Source organism: Salvelinus sp. IW2-2015, linkage group LG18 (genome assembly GCF_002910315.2).
Source record: "Salvelinus sp. IW2-2015 linkage group LG18, ASM291031v2, whole genome shotgun sequence".
NCBI classification, from domain to species: Eukaryota; Metazoa; Chordata; class Actinopteri; order Salmoniformes; family Salmonidae; genus Salvelinus; species Salvelinus sp. IW2-2015.
The window spans coordinates 57,906,199-57,921,067 of record NC_036858.1 but is presented as its reverse complement, the minus strand read 5'-3'; the positions used below and the strand labels follow the sequence as shown (position 1 = coordinate 57,921,067).

The 14,869-nt window shown below is 41.4% G+C and overlaps 1 protein-coding gene across 1 annotated transcript in view; it reads left to right on the top strand.

Moving 5' to 3' along the window:
* The first annotated feature begins 9,535 nt into the window (after positions 1-9,535).
* The window catches only part of nploc4 (NPL4 homolog, ubiquitin recognition factor), a 50,093-nt gene continuing 44,759 nt past the window's right edge, over positions 9,536-14,869 (top strand). Inside the window, exons 1-2 of the mRNA XM_024007493.2 lie at positions 9,536-9,718; positions 11,648-11,728. Of these exons, the coding sequence (XP_023863261.1) occupies positions 9,704-9,718; positions 11,648-11,728 (96 nt within the window). The 5' untranslated portion in view covers positions 9,536-9,703. The remainder of the gene's footprint in view (positions 9,719-11,647; positions 11,729-14,869) is intronic.

Below are 14,869 nucleotides of genomic sequence, written 5' to 3'. Positions count from 1 at the left end.
CCCCCCAAAAAAAAGGAAAGCGGTACAGAAAATAACCGTCTCCATCTTTAACTGGTTTCTTCTTTTGTTTCTGCAGCTGCCAAAGTTCACATACAACATGTCTGCTCATGATTAGGACTCTGTTCTGGTACCTCTGTCTATCTTTATCAGGTTTGCAGCGATATTCTATCTAGCATTAACCAGCAGCCATTTTCCTTTTCTCTCCTCCCCTATCTCCAAGCGCTTCTCTTCTGCTATCCTCTTTTTTGCTCCTCTTCTTCATGGAACACAACAAACAATTTACGAAAAGCAATGCAGCCTCAAAAGTTGAGTAAACAAACAAGTGACATACCCGTGAAATGGGTGGGTTCTCATTTCACGTGCCTCGGCACTTCTTTTATCATTATAGATGAAATCTGTCATCGATGCCGAATATCACATGTCCTGTAGAGATGAGACGGTTGCTTGTCATGGCTGAGCATAAACTGTAGTCTGTCACTGGTACAATGTGGATGAAACAACATCATCCTCCTCCCCCTTTCCTCTCCCTCAGGATCACCAATCCTTCACTGGTACACACACCTTTTAACAGAACAAGGATTCTATCATTCTATCGTCCCGTTTAACTCTGGCATCCTTATTTTCCACATTTTGTATAACAAAGAAGAATTTGAGACTATCTTTATTATGTAACGTATATTTTAACTAAGTATTCTCAGGGATATAAACTTGTTTTATGGCTTGGGATGAAAAACACCTTGTCATTGGCAGTTTTAGCTCTTGCTGCCTTCACTTTTACCACAAGCAGCATGATAGACATTGAATGGAGATTAATGAGTGTGCAACATTACTACAACAGATGCAGATTCCCCCATAAACCTCAGATGTCAAACTTGATTTCAGATGTGATTCTCACCTGATAATCTACCATACTAGGTCACTGTGATTGGGCAGTAGTAGTGATGTCTTGTGTAATCTTGTTTAGGTTACCTTCCCCAATGCTCATGTTGACGTCTCTTTGTCACTTTATTTATTTGGGCATGTCATCTCTATTTCATGAATTTTCTCTATAATTCATTCATTCCATCCATAATTTCATCTCATTCCACAATTGTCATGCTTACCATCATTTTGTTTGCTTGTGTTTCACTGTAGTCTCATATTTGTATCGTATTTCTTGAGATCAATGTACACTTATGTATACATTGTGGCCAGTCATTTTAATAGCCTATATAATGTATAGATGTATTTATTTAATTTTTGCATGTTCTCTGTCTTTTACTTTGTCCATCGCATGTTGGCATTGTGTCTTGTGTATATTGTGGGTGTTGCACACTTATTTTATCATTATGTCATCTTTTCATTATGTCTGTTTTATTTTGCACTTGTCCATTTGTAGTTTGTGTTGTGTAATCATGTAAAGACCATCTTTCCTCATCATTATCTCTCTATCATCTCATCCATCATCGTAGTGTTCTCACCATACAGCCTAGTGTTTCATCATCATTGTAGTTGATCATTTCACTTAATCTCTAGATAGAACATTGACCTCCACATTCCTTGGACCAGTCTGCACTGATACTGGCCTACAGAGTGTACATTCTTAGTTCTATGCTAAATTTTGTCACTGATTTGCAATATGTTGTACCGGCTGAAGAATAACCTTTTAAAATGCCCTTAACTTATTTTATCTTACCATTTTTCATTCTTCTCCTTTTCTGGTAAATGAGTTGAAGGCCATGGATAGCCTACAACAGCTAGTTTGTGTTGGAATCCTAACCCTGACAGTGAAAAGTTACTTGAGGGGTTTGTAGTCTTGCAGGATGGATGTCCATGTTGTCTCAGTTTCTTGTGAATGTAAAATTAGTAGCAGTGAATGAATGGTAAGAAATAAGGGATGAGGAAGATGGATGCTTCAGCTGCCAACATAGGCTACTCATGTCATCAGAGCTCTGTCCTTTGTACAGGATCAAATCAAAATAAAGCTAAAAACAAAAGGAAAATAAATATTTAGCCTGGTTTATTTTTTAAGGTCTATAAAAATATAGCATATATATGATATTACAATATCTCCAATAAAGAGGATACATTCCTAGCTGGCATAGCAGTATCAATTTTTATTTTTTATTTTTTTAAGTGTATTGGCATTTCCCGCCACTGGCACAGGTTTAGAGCAGTTCATGACACACGTCCACATAGAATTGGTTTTCCAGACTACTGTTCCAGAAAATACAGTGTCTTCAGAAAGTATTCAGACCCCTCAACTTTTTCCACATTTTGTTATATTACAGCCTTATTTGAAAATGTTTTCAATTGTTTTTTCCTACACACAATACCCCAAAATGACAAAGCAAAAATGGAAATATCACATTTACATAAGTATTTAGACCCTTTATTCAGTACTTTGTTGAAGCACCTTCGGGAGCGATTACAGCATAAATTCTTCTTGGGTATGACGCTACAAGCTTGGCTCATCTGTATTTGGGGAGTTTCTCCCATTCTTCTCTGCAGATCCTCTCAAGCTCTGTCAGGTTGGATGGGGAGTGTCTCCGCACAGCTATTTTCAGGTCTCTCCAGAGATGTTAGATTGGGTTCAAGTCTGGGCTCTGGCTGGGCCACTCAAGGACATTCAGAGACTGGTCCCGAAGCCATTCCTTGGCTGTGTGCTTAGGGTCGTTGTCCTGTTGGAAGGTGAACCTTTGTGGCAGTCTGAGGTCCTAAGCGCTCTGGAGCAGGTTTTCATCAAGGATTACTTTGCTCAGTTAATCTTTGCCTCGATCCTGACTAGTCTCCCAGTCCCTGCCACTGAAAAACATCCCCACAGTATGATGCTGCCACCACTATGTTACACTGTTGGGATGGTGCCAGGTATCCTCCAGATGTGACGCTTGGCATTCAGGCCAAAGAGTTCAATATTGGTTTCATCAGACCAGAGAATCATGTTTCAGGCTGTCATGTGCATTTTACAGAGGAGTGGCTTCCGTCTGGCCACTCTACCATAAAGGCCTGATTAGTTGAATGCTGTAGAGATGGTTGTACTTCTAGAAGGTTCTCCCATGTCAATGGGCCCAGCGTCGTCTGGGTTAGGGGAGGGTTTGGCCGGCCAGGAAGTCCTTGTCCCAATGCGCTCTAGCGACTCCTGTGGCGGGCCGGGCGCATGCACACTGACACAGTCGCCGGGTGTACGGTGTTTCCCATCCGACACATTGGTGCGGATGGCTTCCAGGTTAAGTGAGCACTGTGTCAAGAAGCAGTGCAGATTGGCGGGTTGTTTTCCGGAGGACGCAGGTCCCCTTACCTTCGCCTTTCCCAAGTCCGTATGGGAGTTGCAGAGATGGGACAAGACTGTAACTACCAATAGGGTATCACAAAATTGGGGGTAAAAAAAGAAAAAAGAATGATGGAGGCCACAGTGTTCTTGGGGACCTTCAATGCTGCAGAATATTTTTGGTACCCTTCCCCAGATCTGTGCCTCAACACAATCCTGTCTCGGAGCTCTATGGACAATTCCTTTCACCTCATGGCTTGGATTTTGCTCTGACATGCACTGTCAAATGTGGGACCTTATGTAGACAGGTGTGTGCCTTTCCAAATAATGTCCAATCAATTGACTTTACCACAGGTGGACTCCAACCTTTTGATAACCATGTAAATCTCTCTCGGACAAAGTGACTTTTATCAATATATTCGGCTCTATTTATTCTCACATAAAAAAATGCTAATTAGCATCAAAGTAGACATCATGCAAAACTACAAATCCCTGCAAGCTCCTCCACTTTCGTTCTAGCTGACACCTTTCCTAACAGGTATTGTGTCAATTTAAAACTTGCACAAGACACATAGCTACATTAACAGCTAATTAGCATTTCATTTTTGGAGGGCAAATAATGGTGAATATATTGCTAAAAGTCACATTGTCTGAGAGAGAATTACACGGTTATCAAAACATCCTGCCAGGGAAAGCCTGCATGAAACACAGCCCTTATTTCAAGTGTTTCTAAAATACCCTATGGGAAAAATGAATGGCGGAAAAACGATTGGAACCATTTCCTTGTTTGACCGCTAGGTTTTATAGGTATTATGACTCATACTGTGGTACTCTGTACTCAATGGAGTTAGTGGCGAGGAGACGAGTTTTGCCAAGGTCGGTGTGGATCAGATGCAGGAGAAAGGTGGACGAGCGGTTCTTTTGAAAGGGCTCCAAAGTTTGACAACAAATATTCAACCAGGAGACAATTGAACTTTGCTATCGGGGGTTCCCCAGGAGCTGAGGGGAATGCAATCCATTGAGAGGGCAAGAACAAGATATATGTTAGGGGAAGTACAAGATTATCATAAGGAGACGTATACTTGTAATACAGAGGAGGAATGGAGGGAAAAAGAGATGCAGAGGAGGTCTAAGAGAGAGAGAGAGGGAGGAAGTGAATGAGCTTGAATCGGTTAAGAATGGCGGGAAAAAGGGAGATAGTTTGTTAAATTAAAATGGTAGAAAGTGTAAGCTTAGTGAGCTGTATGCCAGATTGAAGACAGGAAGAGATATAGAAGTGAGTGAGGGCGAATTATCAGAGGTGGTAGGTGTGGTGAAGTTCTCAGAGCACGAGGCTTGCACCGAGGGTCAGAATATAGATTATTCTGTGACGGTAGGATTGACATTTTGGGGAAAAGTGGAATCTTTGCCCTTTGGCTGATCCATTTGTGGTTTCAGGGTGGGTGAAAACAGAGCTGAGTGCTGTGGAATCGGTGAAGGTAACCAGAAGTGGTCTTGTGATAAATGTTTGTGTTTCTGCTGGTCAGAGGGAACAGGCGATCCGAGTCAAACAAATGGGGACAAGAGATGTGAATCGTTTGCTCTCAAGAAGAGGGTGCCATTGAAAGGAGTGATTATGATGGTAGCGGTAAATATGAAAGTTGATCAACTGAAGGGGAAGATTTCCGGTGTTTGTGATGTTCGTCGTTTGGTGCGACGCAGACAGGGTGGCGTAAGTGGTAAAACAGAAGAGTTGTTGTCTGTTCTTTTGAGTTTTGATGTTGAGTCTGCCCGACAAAGTGATGTTAATAGCACACCTGACCACCTCATCCCAAAATTATTACTTACCCTCTTGCTCTTTTGCACCCCAGTATCTCTACTTGCACATCATCATCATTTACACTGTTTACAAACATTGTAGAAAAACAAGCTTATATTTTGGGTTCTCATGGAGTGTGACAGTTGAACAAAGCTCATGAGGCATTTATAAGTTATATTCTTCAATAATCAATGTGTATATATATATATATATATATATATATATATATATATATATATATATATATATATATATATACATATAGTTTTGATGTTGAGTCTTTGCCCGACAAAGTGATGTTAATAGCACACCTGACTACCTCATCCCCATATTATTACTTACCCTCTTGCTCTTTTGCACCCCAGTATCTCTACTTGCACATCATCATCTGCACATATATCACTCCAGTACTAATGCTACATTTACACTGTTTACAAACATTGTAGAAAAACAAGCTTATATTTTGGGTATATATATACAGTATATACAGTTCAACTAAGCTCATGAGGCATTTATAAGATATATTCTTCGAGCTTAGTTCAACTCTCACACTCCATGAGAACCCAAAATATAAGCTTGTTTTTTCTACAATGTTTGTAAACAGTGTAAATGTATAGCCTCATAACATGGTTAAAACAATAATTTAAATATCATGGATGGTCAGTCCTTAGCATCCATAGCTCTGTCTATTAATCTGAGAGTGGTTACATTTCTCCAGGCTCATCCCTCAGCTTTTTACCAAAACAGAGGCGGGGCGACTGTTTTGTTATTGTTTCATCTGTGGATTTGCCCTTTAAACAGCTGCATATCAAAGTGTCACCAACACTTTCTTCAAGAATCAATGTGTATATATATATATATATACACATTGATTCTTGAAGAATATAACTTATATATATACACAGTACCAGTCAAAAGTTTGGACACACCTACTCATTCAAGGGTTTTTATTATTATAATTTTTCCTACATTGTAGTATAATAGTGAAGACATCAAAACTATGAAATATCATATATGGAATCATGTAGTAACCAAAAAAGTATTGAAGAAATATATTTTAGATTTTAGATTTTTTAAAGTAGCCACCCTTTGCCTTTATGACAGCTTTGCACAATCTTGGCATTCTCTCAACCAGCTTCATGAGGAATGCTTTTCCAACAGTCTTGAATGAGTTCCCACATATGCTGAGTACTTGTTGGCTGCTTTTCCTTCACTCTGCGGTCCAACTCATCCCAAACCATCTCAGTTGGATTGAGGTCGAGTGATTGTGGAGGCCAGGTCAATTGATGAAGCACTCCATCACTCTCCTTCTTGGTCAAATAGCCCTTACACAGCCTCAGGTGTGTTTTGGGTCATTGTCCTGTTGAAAAACAAATGATAGTCCCACTAAGCGCAAACCAGATGGGATGGTAGCAAACCAGATGGGATGGTATATCGATGCAGAATGCTGTGGTCTCCATGCTGGTTAAGTGTGCCTTGAATTCTAAATAAATCACAGACAGTGTCACCAGCAAAGCACCCCCACGCTATCACACATCCTCCTCCATGCTTCACATTGGGAACCACACATGCAGAGATCATCCGTTTACCTACTCTGCGCCTCTCAAAGACACGGCTGTTGCAACCAAACATATCAAATTTGGACTCATCAGACCAAAGGATAGATTTCATCTGGTCTAATGTCCATTGCTCATGTTTATTGGCCCAAGCAAGTCTCTTCTTATTATTGGTGTCCTTTAGTAGTGGTTTCTTTGCAGCAATTCGAACATGAAGGCCTGATTCACGCAGTCTCCTCTGAACAGTTGATGTTGAGATGTGTCTGTTACTTGAATTCTGTGAAGCATTTATTTGGGCCGCAATATGAGGTGCAGTTAACTCTAATGAACTTATCCTCTGCAGCAGAGGTAACTCTGGGTCTTCCTGTCCTGTGGCGGTCCTCATGAGTGCCAGTTTCATCATAGCGCTTGATGGTTTTTGCGACTGCACTTCAAGAAAAGGGTGGCTACTTTGAAGAATCTTAAATATAAAATATATTTTAATTTGTTTAACACTTTTTTGGTTACTACAGGATTCCATATGTGTTATTTCATAGTTTTGATGTCTTCACTATTATTCTACAATGTGGAAAATAGTCAAAATAAAGAAAACCCCTGGAATGAGTAGGTGTGTCCAAACTGTTGACTGGTACTGTACTGTATATATATAATTTATAAGTCCAAAAATGGATGTACCAATGTGGAGGATGAATCAGAATTAGTTGGGTAACATAGATAAATAAGATGTTTTATTTACATCATATGCTTATGTGAGATACTTGTCATTAGAATGTATCCCTTTGGATATACTGTTGGCAGTTGCACTTTTCCCTTCTCAGCTAGGGCTCAGTCACTTGGGGCCCAGAGAGGGGAGAGGTCAGAATGGAACATTGTCATCATATGTAAATGTATCTGTTAAACCATGTGAAGGGATGGCGTGATTAAGGGGGAACCAATTATCTCTTGGCTCCACAATGTCTGTGCGCAAGTCACTCCCCTCAGTGAGCTTGTCCAGGAGTGGGGAGAAGAGGGGGTTTACTTGAGATGGGAGAATATAGATTTGACAATTGAGTTATGCCTTGGATGAGGTAATGTTTTGGTACTATGAAGTACCAGGAACGAGACTGAGCGATAATTTATAGCGAATGCAATCTGGCTAAGGGATACTCCTTTCTTAAGTAAAAGGCCCTTTGTGAAGAGTTCCTAAGATTTGTGGTTTGTCATGTGAAATATACCTGCTGGAGCGCTTGCTACGGTTGGGTGTTGCTAGGGTGACCAGTGAGCCGAGATAAGGCGGGGCTTTACAGAGCAAAGACTTATAGATGACCTGGAGCCAGTGGGTTTGGCGACGAATATGTAGTGAGGGCCAGCCAACGAGAGCATACAGGTCTCAGTGGTGGGTAGTATATGGGGCTTTGGTAACAAAACTGATGGCACTGTGATAGACTACATCCAGTTTGCTGAGTAGTGTTGGAGGCTATTTTGTAAATTACATCGCCAAAGTCAAGGATCGGTAGGATAGTCAGTTTTACGAAGGTATGTTTGGCAGCATGAGTGAAGGAGGCGGGCGGGTGCAGGAAACAATCAGTTGAAGAGCATGCATTTTTTACTAGCATTTAAAAGCAGTTGGAGGGCTAATTTACAGTACCTCTGACTATATTGAGTCGGTATCAGTCGATGTCCATTTTTTCATGAATATACAGTACCTTGTAATGTGTCCAGGCAGTGTTCTGTGTAACACCGTTCTTTTCTTTGGGAGCTGCAATCGGTCGTTAAAAATAAAATTGTGCAATTTGACTGAAGTCACATCGATTTACGTGTTTATCACAAACTATGGATTGCAGCACCCCAAGAAAATAACATTTACACAGTAGGGAGAATTTGGAATAAGTGGGACACATTTCCCATTTCTGTCTTCTGTAACCTCTTTCGACATCTATCCAACATATTAGCCCAACCAACACATGATACATTTCGGGAATCCTCAAGATGTTTCCTAATCACACACAAAAAACAAATGTTGATATCATATTCACAGGAGGCATGACACAACCATTTGTGTACATTGAGTAAAATATTTTCAGTTGTTATTTGGTAGACTGGGACTGCAAGTTAGACAAACTGGGGCACCATTATTATAGTCAATTACAATTACAAATCTATTCAATTTTGTGATTTGTGAAACATCTGATAATTTCAGGAATGTATCATGTCAGGCTAATATGTTGGAAAGAGGTTACAGAAAAGGAAATGCAAAAAGTGTCCCACTTTTTCTGAATTCACTTAATTAAATAACAGGACTAATAACAGGACTACATATTTTTTTTTGCAGGATATACTGTAGCACTACAAGAACCAGAGCCCTGCCTAACCTAAGTACAGGGTGGTCCCTATTGTAAACTGGATATCTTTCCTCCATTGGAAAAGCCTATAAAACTGCCCCACTTTAGCTAACCCACGCTGTCCTATTTAGTAAAAAAATTACTAAATTACAAAATGTAAACATAATATTGGCAACTTTTTAAAATGTATTTTCATGCACCAGTACATAGTAGGCACATTTACAATTTGGCACTGTGCATTATGTATGAGTTTTATAACCTTAACATCAAAACTGAAGAAAAAATGTCGTAACAATAGTTTAGATTTTCTCTTGTCAGACCAATAAATAAACGCCTCAGGATTAAACTGTCTTAGTTTATAAGATGTCCACTCTGATATGAATTCACCCTACAATGTATGAAAGAATGGACATTTTTACAAGTATCGACTGATACCGACCCGTTATAGTCGGAGGTAGGGTAACGTTACACTCTGCCAAAATTCATCGCCTTGCAACTCAACTCCTTTGAGTATCGTGGAGTTGAGAATTCTTTGCGAGGGAGCAAAAACCTGTGGAAATGCTGCAGAACAAAAGTCTCGGAAGGATTTTATATCGATGCCTCTTTCACTCGGGCAGTTGCGGAGGGGCACTATGGCACGGACTTGTTAGCGTGTAACACCCGGTGTTTGAGTCGTGGAATGGAGTTCCGTTGATTCTGTCCAGTCAGTAAATATTTTATCGTTGGTATCGTTCTCTTTTGCTACACAGTGAAATAAATCGGGACCACAAACCCGAACATCATGGCAGAAAATATTGTAAGTATGACAGCGCATTATAGTTAAAGCTAAAATATTTAGGATTGATTGCCAGCTAGCTAACGTTACCAAAGTCTGACCAGCGGAGTGATGAGGCAGCAGAATTAGCCATTTGCTAGCTAACATAGTTAGCATCTCACTAGACTGACAGGGCCTAGATAACCGCTAACTCCCTCTGTTATCAAGCTTACCTAGCTAGTTAGTCAGACATCTTTTATTTCAAATTTGCCAACATGTTACATTACGGTGGCTCAGTTTACGTTAACCTGTCATAGCTATTTATTAGAAAAATTGTTAAATCGTGTGTTAGCTAGGGAGCTAACTATCTTTGTAACTATTGGTTTTGAAAAATGCGTGGACGTTCACTTTGACAAAGGCACATTGCTGTTGACGTTGTTAGCTAACGTTACCTACCTAAGCAGCTAACAAGTTTTATCAACATTCCCTGGCCCCCATTGTTTTTTTGCAAGAAAGAAGTGATAGCTTCTGTAGCTAGCTAACTTTGTTAAAAGTGACATTATCTAGTCAGTGTTCATAGCGACCTTGTCTTCAACTTGTGCCTAAAAATAGTTTTAGATAGCTAATTACTTAGTCACGAGTTGGCTGGCTTGCTAGCTACATAATTAACGTTAGTTAGCTTGCTAAGTTATACTGTTTAGGGTTGTTTTCCCTGTTCATTCGAGATTAAACAATCCAGCGAGCTAACGTACCTACAGTAATTATTTAAAAACCAGTCAGCCCATGACAGAAGCTGCTCATATCATGTCCTTTACAATTCTTAGCTAACTAAACGAGGTAATTCACCATCACAACCAAATTATTGCTTGTTAATTATAACCACTGTGTCACTACATCAATGAACGACGGGTGCCAACGACCCTCCACCCTCACCCACATTTCTGCACTGTCATGACCCTGGCACTGACAGCTCTAGCAGAAAAATCTAGCTAAATAGTTACAGCAGTGTCCTGTTTTCAGTGGGTTGCAACAAATGTCAGCGAGACAGTTTGGGGTGTTAAAAATATTAGCTGATGAGTCAAATCACATTTTATTTGTCACGTGCTTTGTAAACAAGTGTAGACTGCCAGTGAAATGCTCACTTACAGGTTGTTTGCCAACAATAGAGTTAAAGGTAAAAACAACAACATAGAAATAGTGACACAAATACAAAGTGAATGACAATAATGAGTTAAAAATAACATGGCTGAATACAAGGAGTACCAGTACTGAGTCGATGTGCAGGGGTACATGGTAATGTAGCTATGTGTACATAAACGTAGGGGTAAAGTGACTAGGTGACAGGATAGATAGACAGTAGCAACAGCAGCGTATGTGAAAGTGTGCTTGTGGCGTGAGTAAGCGTGTGTGTGTGTGGGCATATGTAGTGTGTGTTGGGGTGTCAGTGTAATAAGTATGTGTGGATAGAGTCCAGTGTGTGTGCATAGTTAGTGCAAAAAAGGGTCAATGCAGGTAGTCCGGGTAGCCATTTGATGAGCTGTTTAGCAGTCTTATGGCTTGTGGGTAGCAGCTGTTCAGGGTCCTGTTGGTTCCAGACTTGGTGCGCTGGTACCGCTTGCATTGCGGTAGCAGAGAGAATGAACAGTTTATGCCATGGGTGGCTGGAGTTTTTGACAATTGCTTTCCCCCTTCCACTGACAGCCTGGTATAGAGGTCCGTACTCACCACCCTCTGTAGTGCCTTGCAGTCGGGTGCCTTGCAGTTGCTGTACCTAGCGGGGATGCAGCCAGTCAAGATGCTCTCAATGGTGCAGCTGTAGAACTTTTTGAGAATTTGCGTTATCTTTTCATTGGTGATGAGTCATGATCAATATGGTTTTCCAATGTGTTTGGTTAAGCAATCTACATTTAGGAGATAATGGAAATGATAGATTATGATGTGCAGAAATGTAATATTTTTCCTAATTTACAGATCATCCGGGTTCAGTCCCCGAACGGGATGAAGAAGATCCCCGCCACCAAGAAAGAGACAGCAGCCGCTTTCCTCAATAAGGTATGGAAACATGACATGAAGACGAACATAGGCTCTTAGTGGTATTGTAGGCTATATGGTTGGGCTCTGTACAAAAACAAACTATTCTCCACAAACACATGGAAAACTTGTGGTTCTTTCTGTCATTCTGTAGTCATATTAATAGCACATTCTGTCTAACTGCTTTTGGCCAGGTAGCATCAGAAGATTGACATCTTTCTCTGTCTTTCTCACTCTCTCTCCCTGTGCCCAGCCTGTGCTCAAGCTCAGTGTTCATTTATGAGGTAGGCTGCTCTGCAGGAAAGGGAGACTATTTCTGCAGTGTCCCCCCTCACCTGTGCACTTTGCAGCTAATGAGAGTGAGCCATCCACTGTAGAAGGATCCAATGCATGGCTCAGCAGAGACCTGTGGTTGTTATGTCAAATCAAATCAATCTTTATTTGTCACATGCGTCGAATACAAGAAGTGTGGACTTTACCGTGAAATGCTTACTTACCCTTAACCGACAGTGCAGTTCAAGAAGAAGAGAATATTTACCAAGTAGACTAAAATAAAAAGTAACACAATAAGAATAACAATATCGAGTTGGTTGGTGTACAGGCTAGTTGAGGTAATCTGTACATGTAGGTGGGGGTGAAGTGACTATGCGTAGGTAACAAACAAACAGCGAGTAGCAGCAGTGTACAAAAGGGAGGGGGGTCAACATAAAATGTCCGGTGATGATTTTATGAATTGTTCAGCGGTCTTATGGCTTGGGGGTAGAAGCTGTTGAGGAGCCTTTTGGTCCTAGACTTGGCACTCCGGTACCGCTTGCTGTGCGGTAGTAGAGAAAAGTCTATAACTTGGGTGACTGGAGTCTCTGACAATTTTATTGGCTTTCCTCTGACACTGCCTATTATATAGGTCTTGGATGGCAGGAAACTGGGCCGTTCGCATTACCCTCTAGCGCCTTACGGTCAGATGCCGAGCAGTTGCCATACCAGGCAGTGACTCAACTGGTCAGGATGCTCTCGATGGTGCAGCTGTAGAACCTATGTGGAGAGGGAGCTGGGTGTTAGAGGGAGCGGGAGAGCTGTGTATTATTGCAATTACTTTGAACAGTGGTTTATAAATAGCTGTATCACATCCGCATGCTTGCTTGCCTGCCAGTCTTGACCACAACGGGACCTCAGTGTAACGCTCGTCGTTAGGTGGAAGAGAGGAGGACCAAATTGCAGCGTGGTACGTTTCCATATTTATTGGAATACTTAACAACACGAACAAAACAATAAACAGAAAATGAAACTAACGACGCTACAGACCTGAACATAGAGACAATGAACGCAACGAACAGGAACAATCACCCACAAACAAACAGTGAAAACAGTCAACCTTAATATGGTTCCCAATCAGAGACAATGACAAACACCTGCCCCTGATTGAGAACCATATTAGGCCAAACAATAAACCCAACATAGAAACACATAACATAGAATGCCCACCCAGCTCACGTCCTGACCAACTAAACAAGACTGAACAAAGGAAATAAGGTCAGGAACGTGACACTCAGCGACTGTGAGACAGTATTGGGTAGGAAATAGAGGTCGACCGATTATGATTTTTCATCACCGATACCGATTATTGGAGGACCAAAAAAGCCGATTCCGGGGCCTCCCGGGTGGCGCAGTGGTCTAGGGCACTGCATCGCAGTGCTAGCTGCGCCACCAGAGTCTCTGGGTTCGCGCCCAGGCTCTGTCGCGACCGGAATGTCCGTGGGGCGACGCACAATTGTCATAGCGTCGTCCGGGTTAGGGAGGGTTTGGCCGGTAGGGATATCCTTGTCTCATCGCGCTCCAGCGACTCCTGTGGCGGGCCGGGCGCAGTGCGCGCTAACCAAGGGGGCCAGGTACATGGTGTTTCCTCCGACACATTGGTGCGGCTGGCTTCCGGGTTGGAGGCGCGCTGTGTTAAGAAGCAGTGCGGCTTGGTTGGGTTGTGCTTCGGAGGACGCATGGCTTTCGACTTTCGTCTCTCCCGAGCCCGTACGGGAGTTGTAGCGATGAGACAAGATAGTAATTACTAGCGATTGGATACCATGAAAAATTGGGGAGAAAATGTGATAAGAAATGTTTTTAAAAAAGCCGATTCCGATTAATCGGCCGATTTAAAAAATAAATAATAATAATTGGTATTTGTAATAATGACAATTACAACAATACTGAATGAACACTTATTTTAACTTAATATAATACATCAATAAAATCAATTTAGCCTCAAATAATGAAACATGTTCAATTTGGTTTAAATAATGCAAAAACAAAGTGTTGGAGAAGAAAGTAAAATTCCAATATGTGCCATGTAAAAAAAGCTAACGTTTAAGTTCCTTGCTCAGAACATGCGAACATATGAAAGCTGGTGGTTCCTTTTAACATGAGTCTTCAATATTCCCAGGTAAGAAGTTTTAGGTTGTAGTTATTATAGGACTATTTCTCTCTATACCATTTGTATTTCATATACCTTTGACTATTGGATGTTCTTATAGGCACTTTAGTATTGCCAGTGTAACAGTACAGCTTCTGTCCCTCTCCTCGCCCCTACCTGGGCTCGAACCAGGAACACATCGACAACAACCACCCTCGAAGCATCGTTGCCCATCGCTCCACAAAAGCCGCGGCCCTTGCAGAGCAAGGGGAACAACCACTCCAAGTCTCAGAGCGAGTGACGTCACCGATTGAAAATGCTATTAGTGCACACCCCGCTAACTAGCTAGCCATTTCACATCAGTTACAGCAGCCTAATCTCGGGAGTTGATAGGCTTGAAGTCATAAACAGCTCAATGCTTGAAGCATTGTCAAGAGCTGCTGGAAAAACGCTAGAAAGTGCTGTTTGAATGAATGCTTACGAGCCTGCTGCTGCCTACCACCGCTCAGTCAGACTGCTCTATCAAATCAGACTTAATTATAACATAATAACACACAGAAATACGAGCCTTTGGTCATTAATATGGTCGAATCCAGAAACTATAATTTCGAAAACAAAACATTTATTATTTTCAACGTTTGAAACGTAGACCACTGCGCCACCCGGGAGGCCCCGGAATCGGCTTTTTTGGTCCTCCAATAATCGGTATGGTGATGAAAAATCATAATCGGTCGACCTCTATTTCCTACCCAATACTGTCT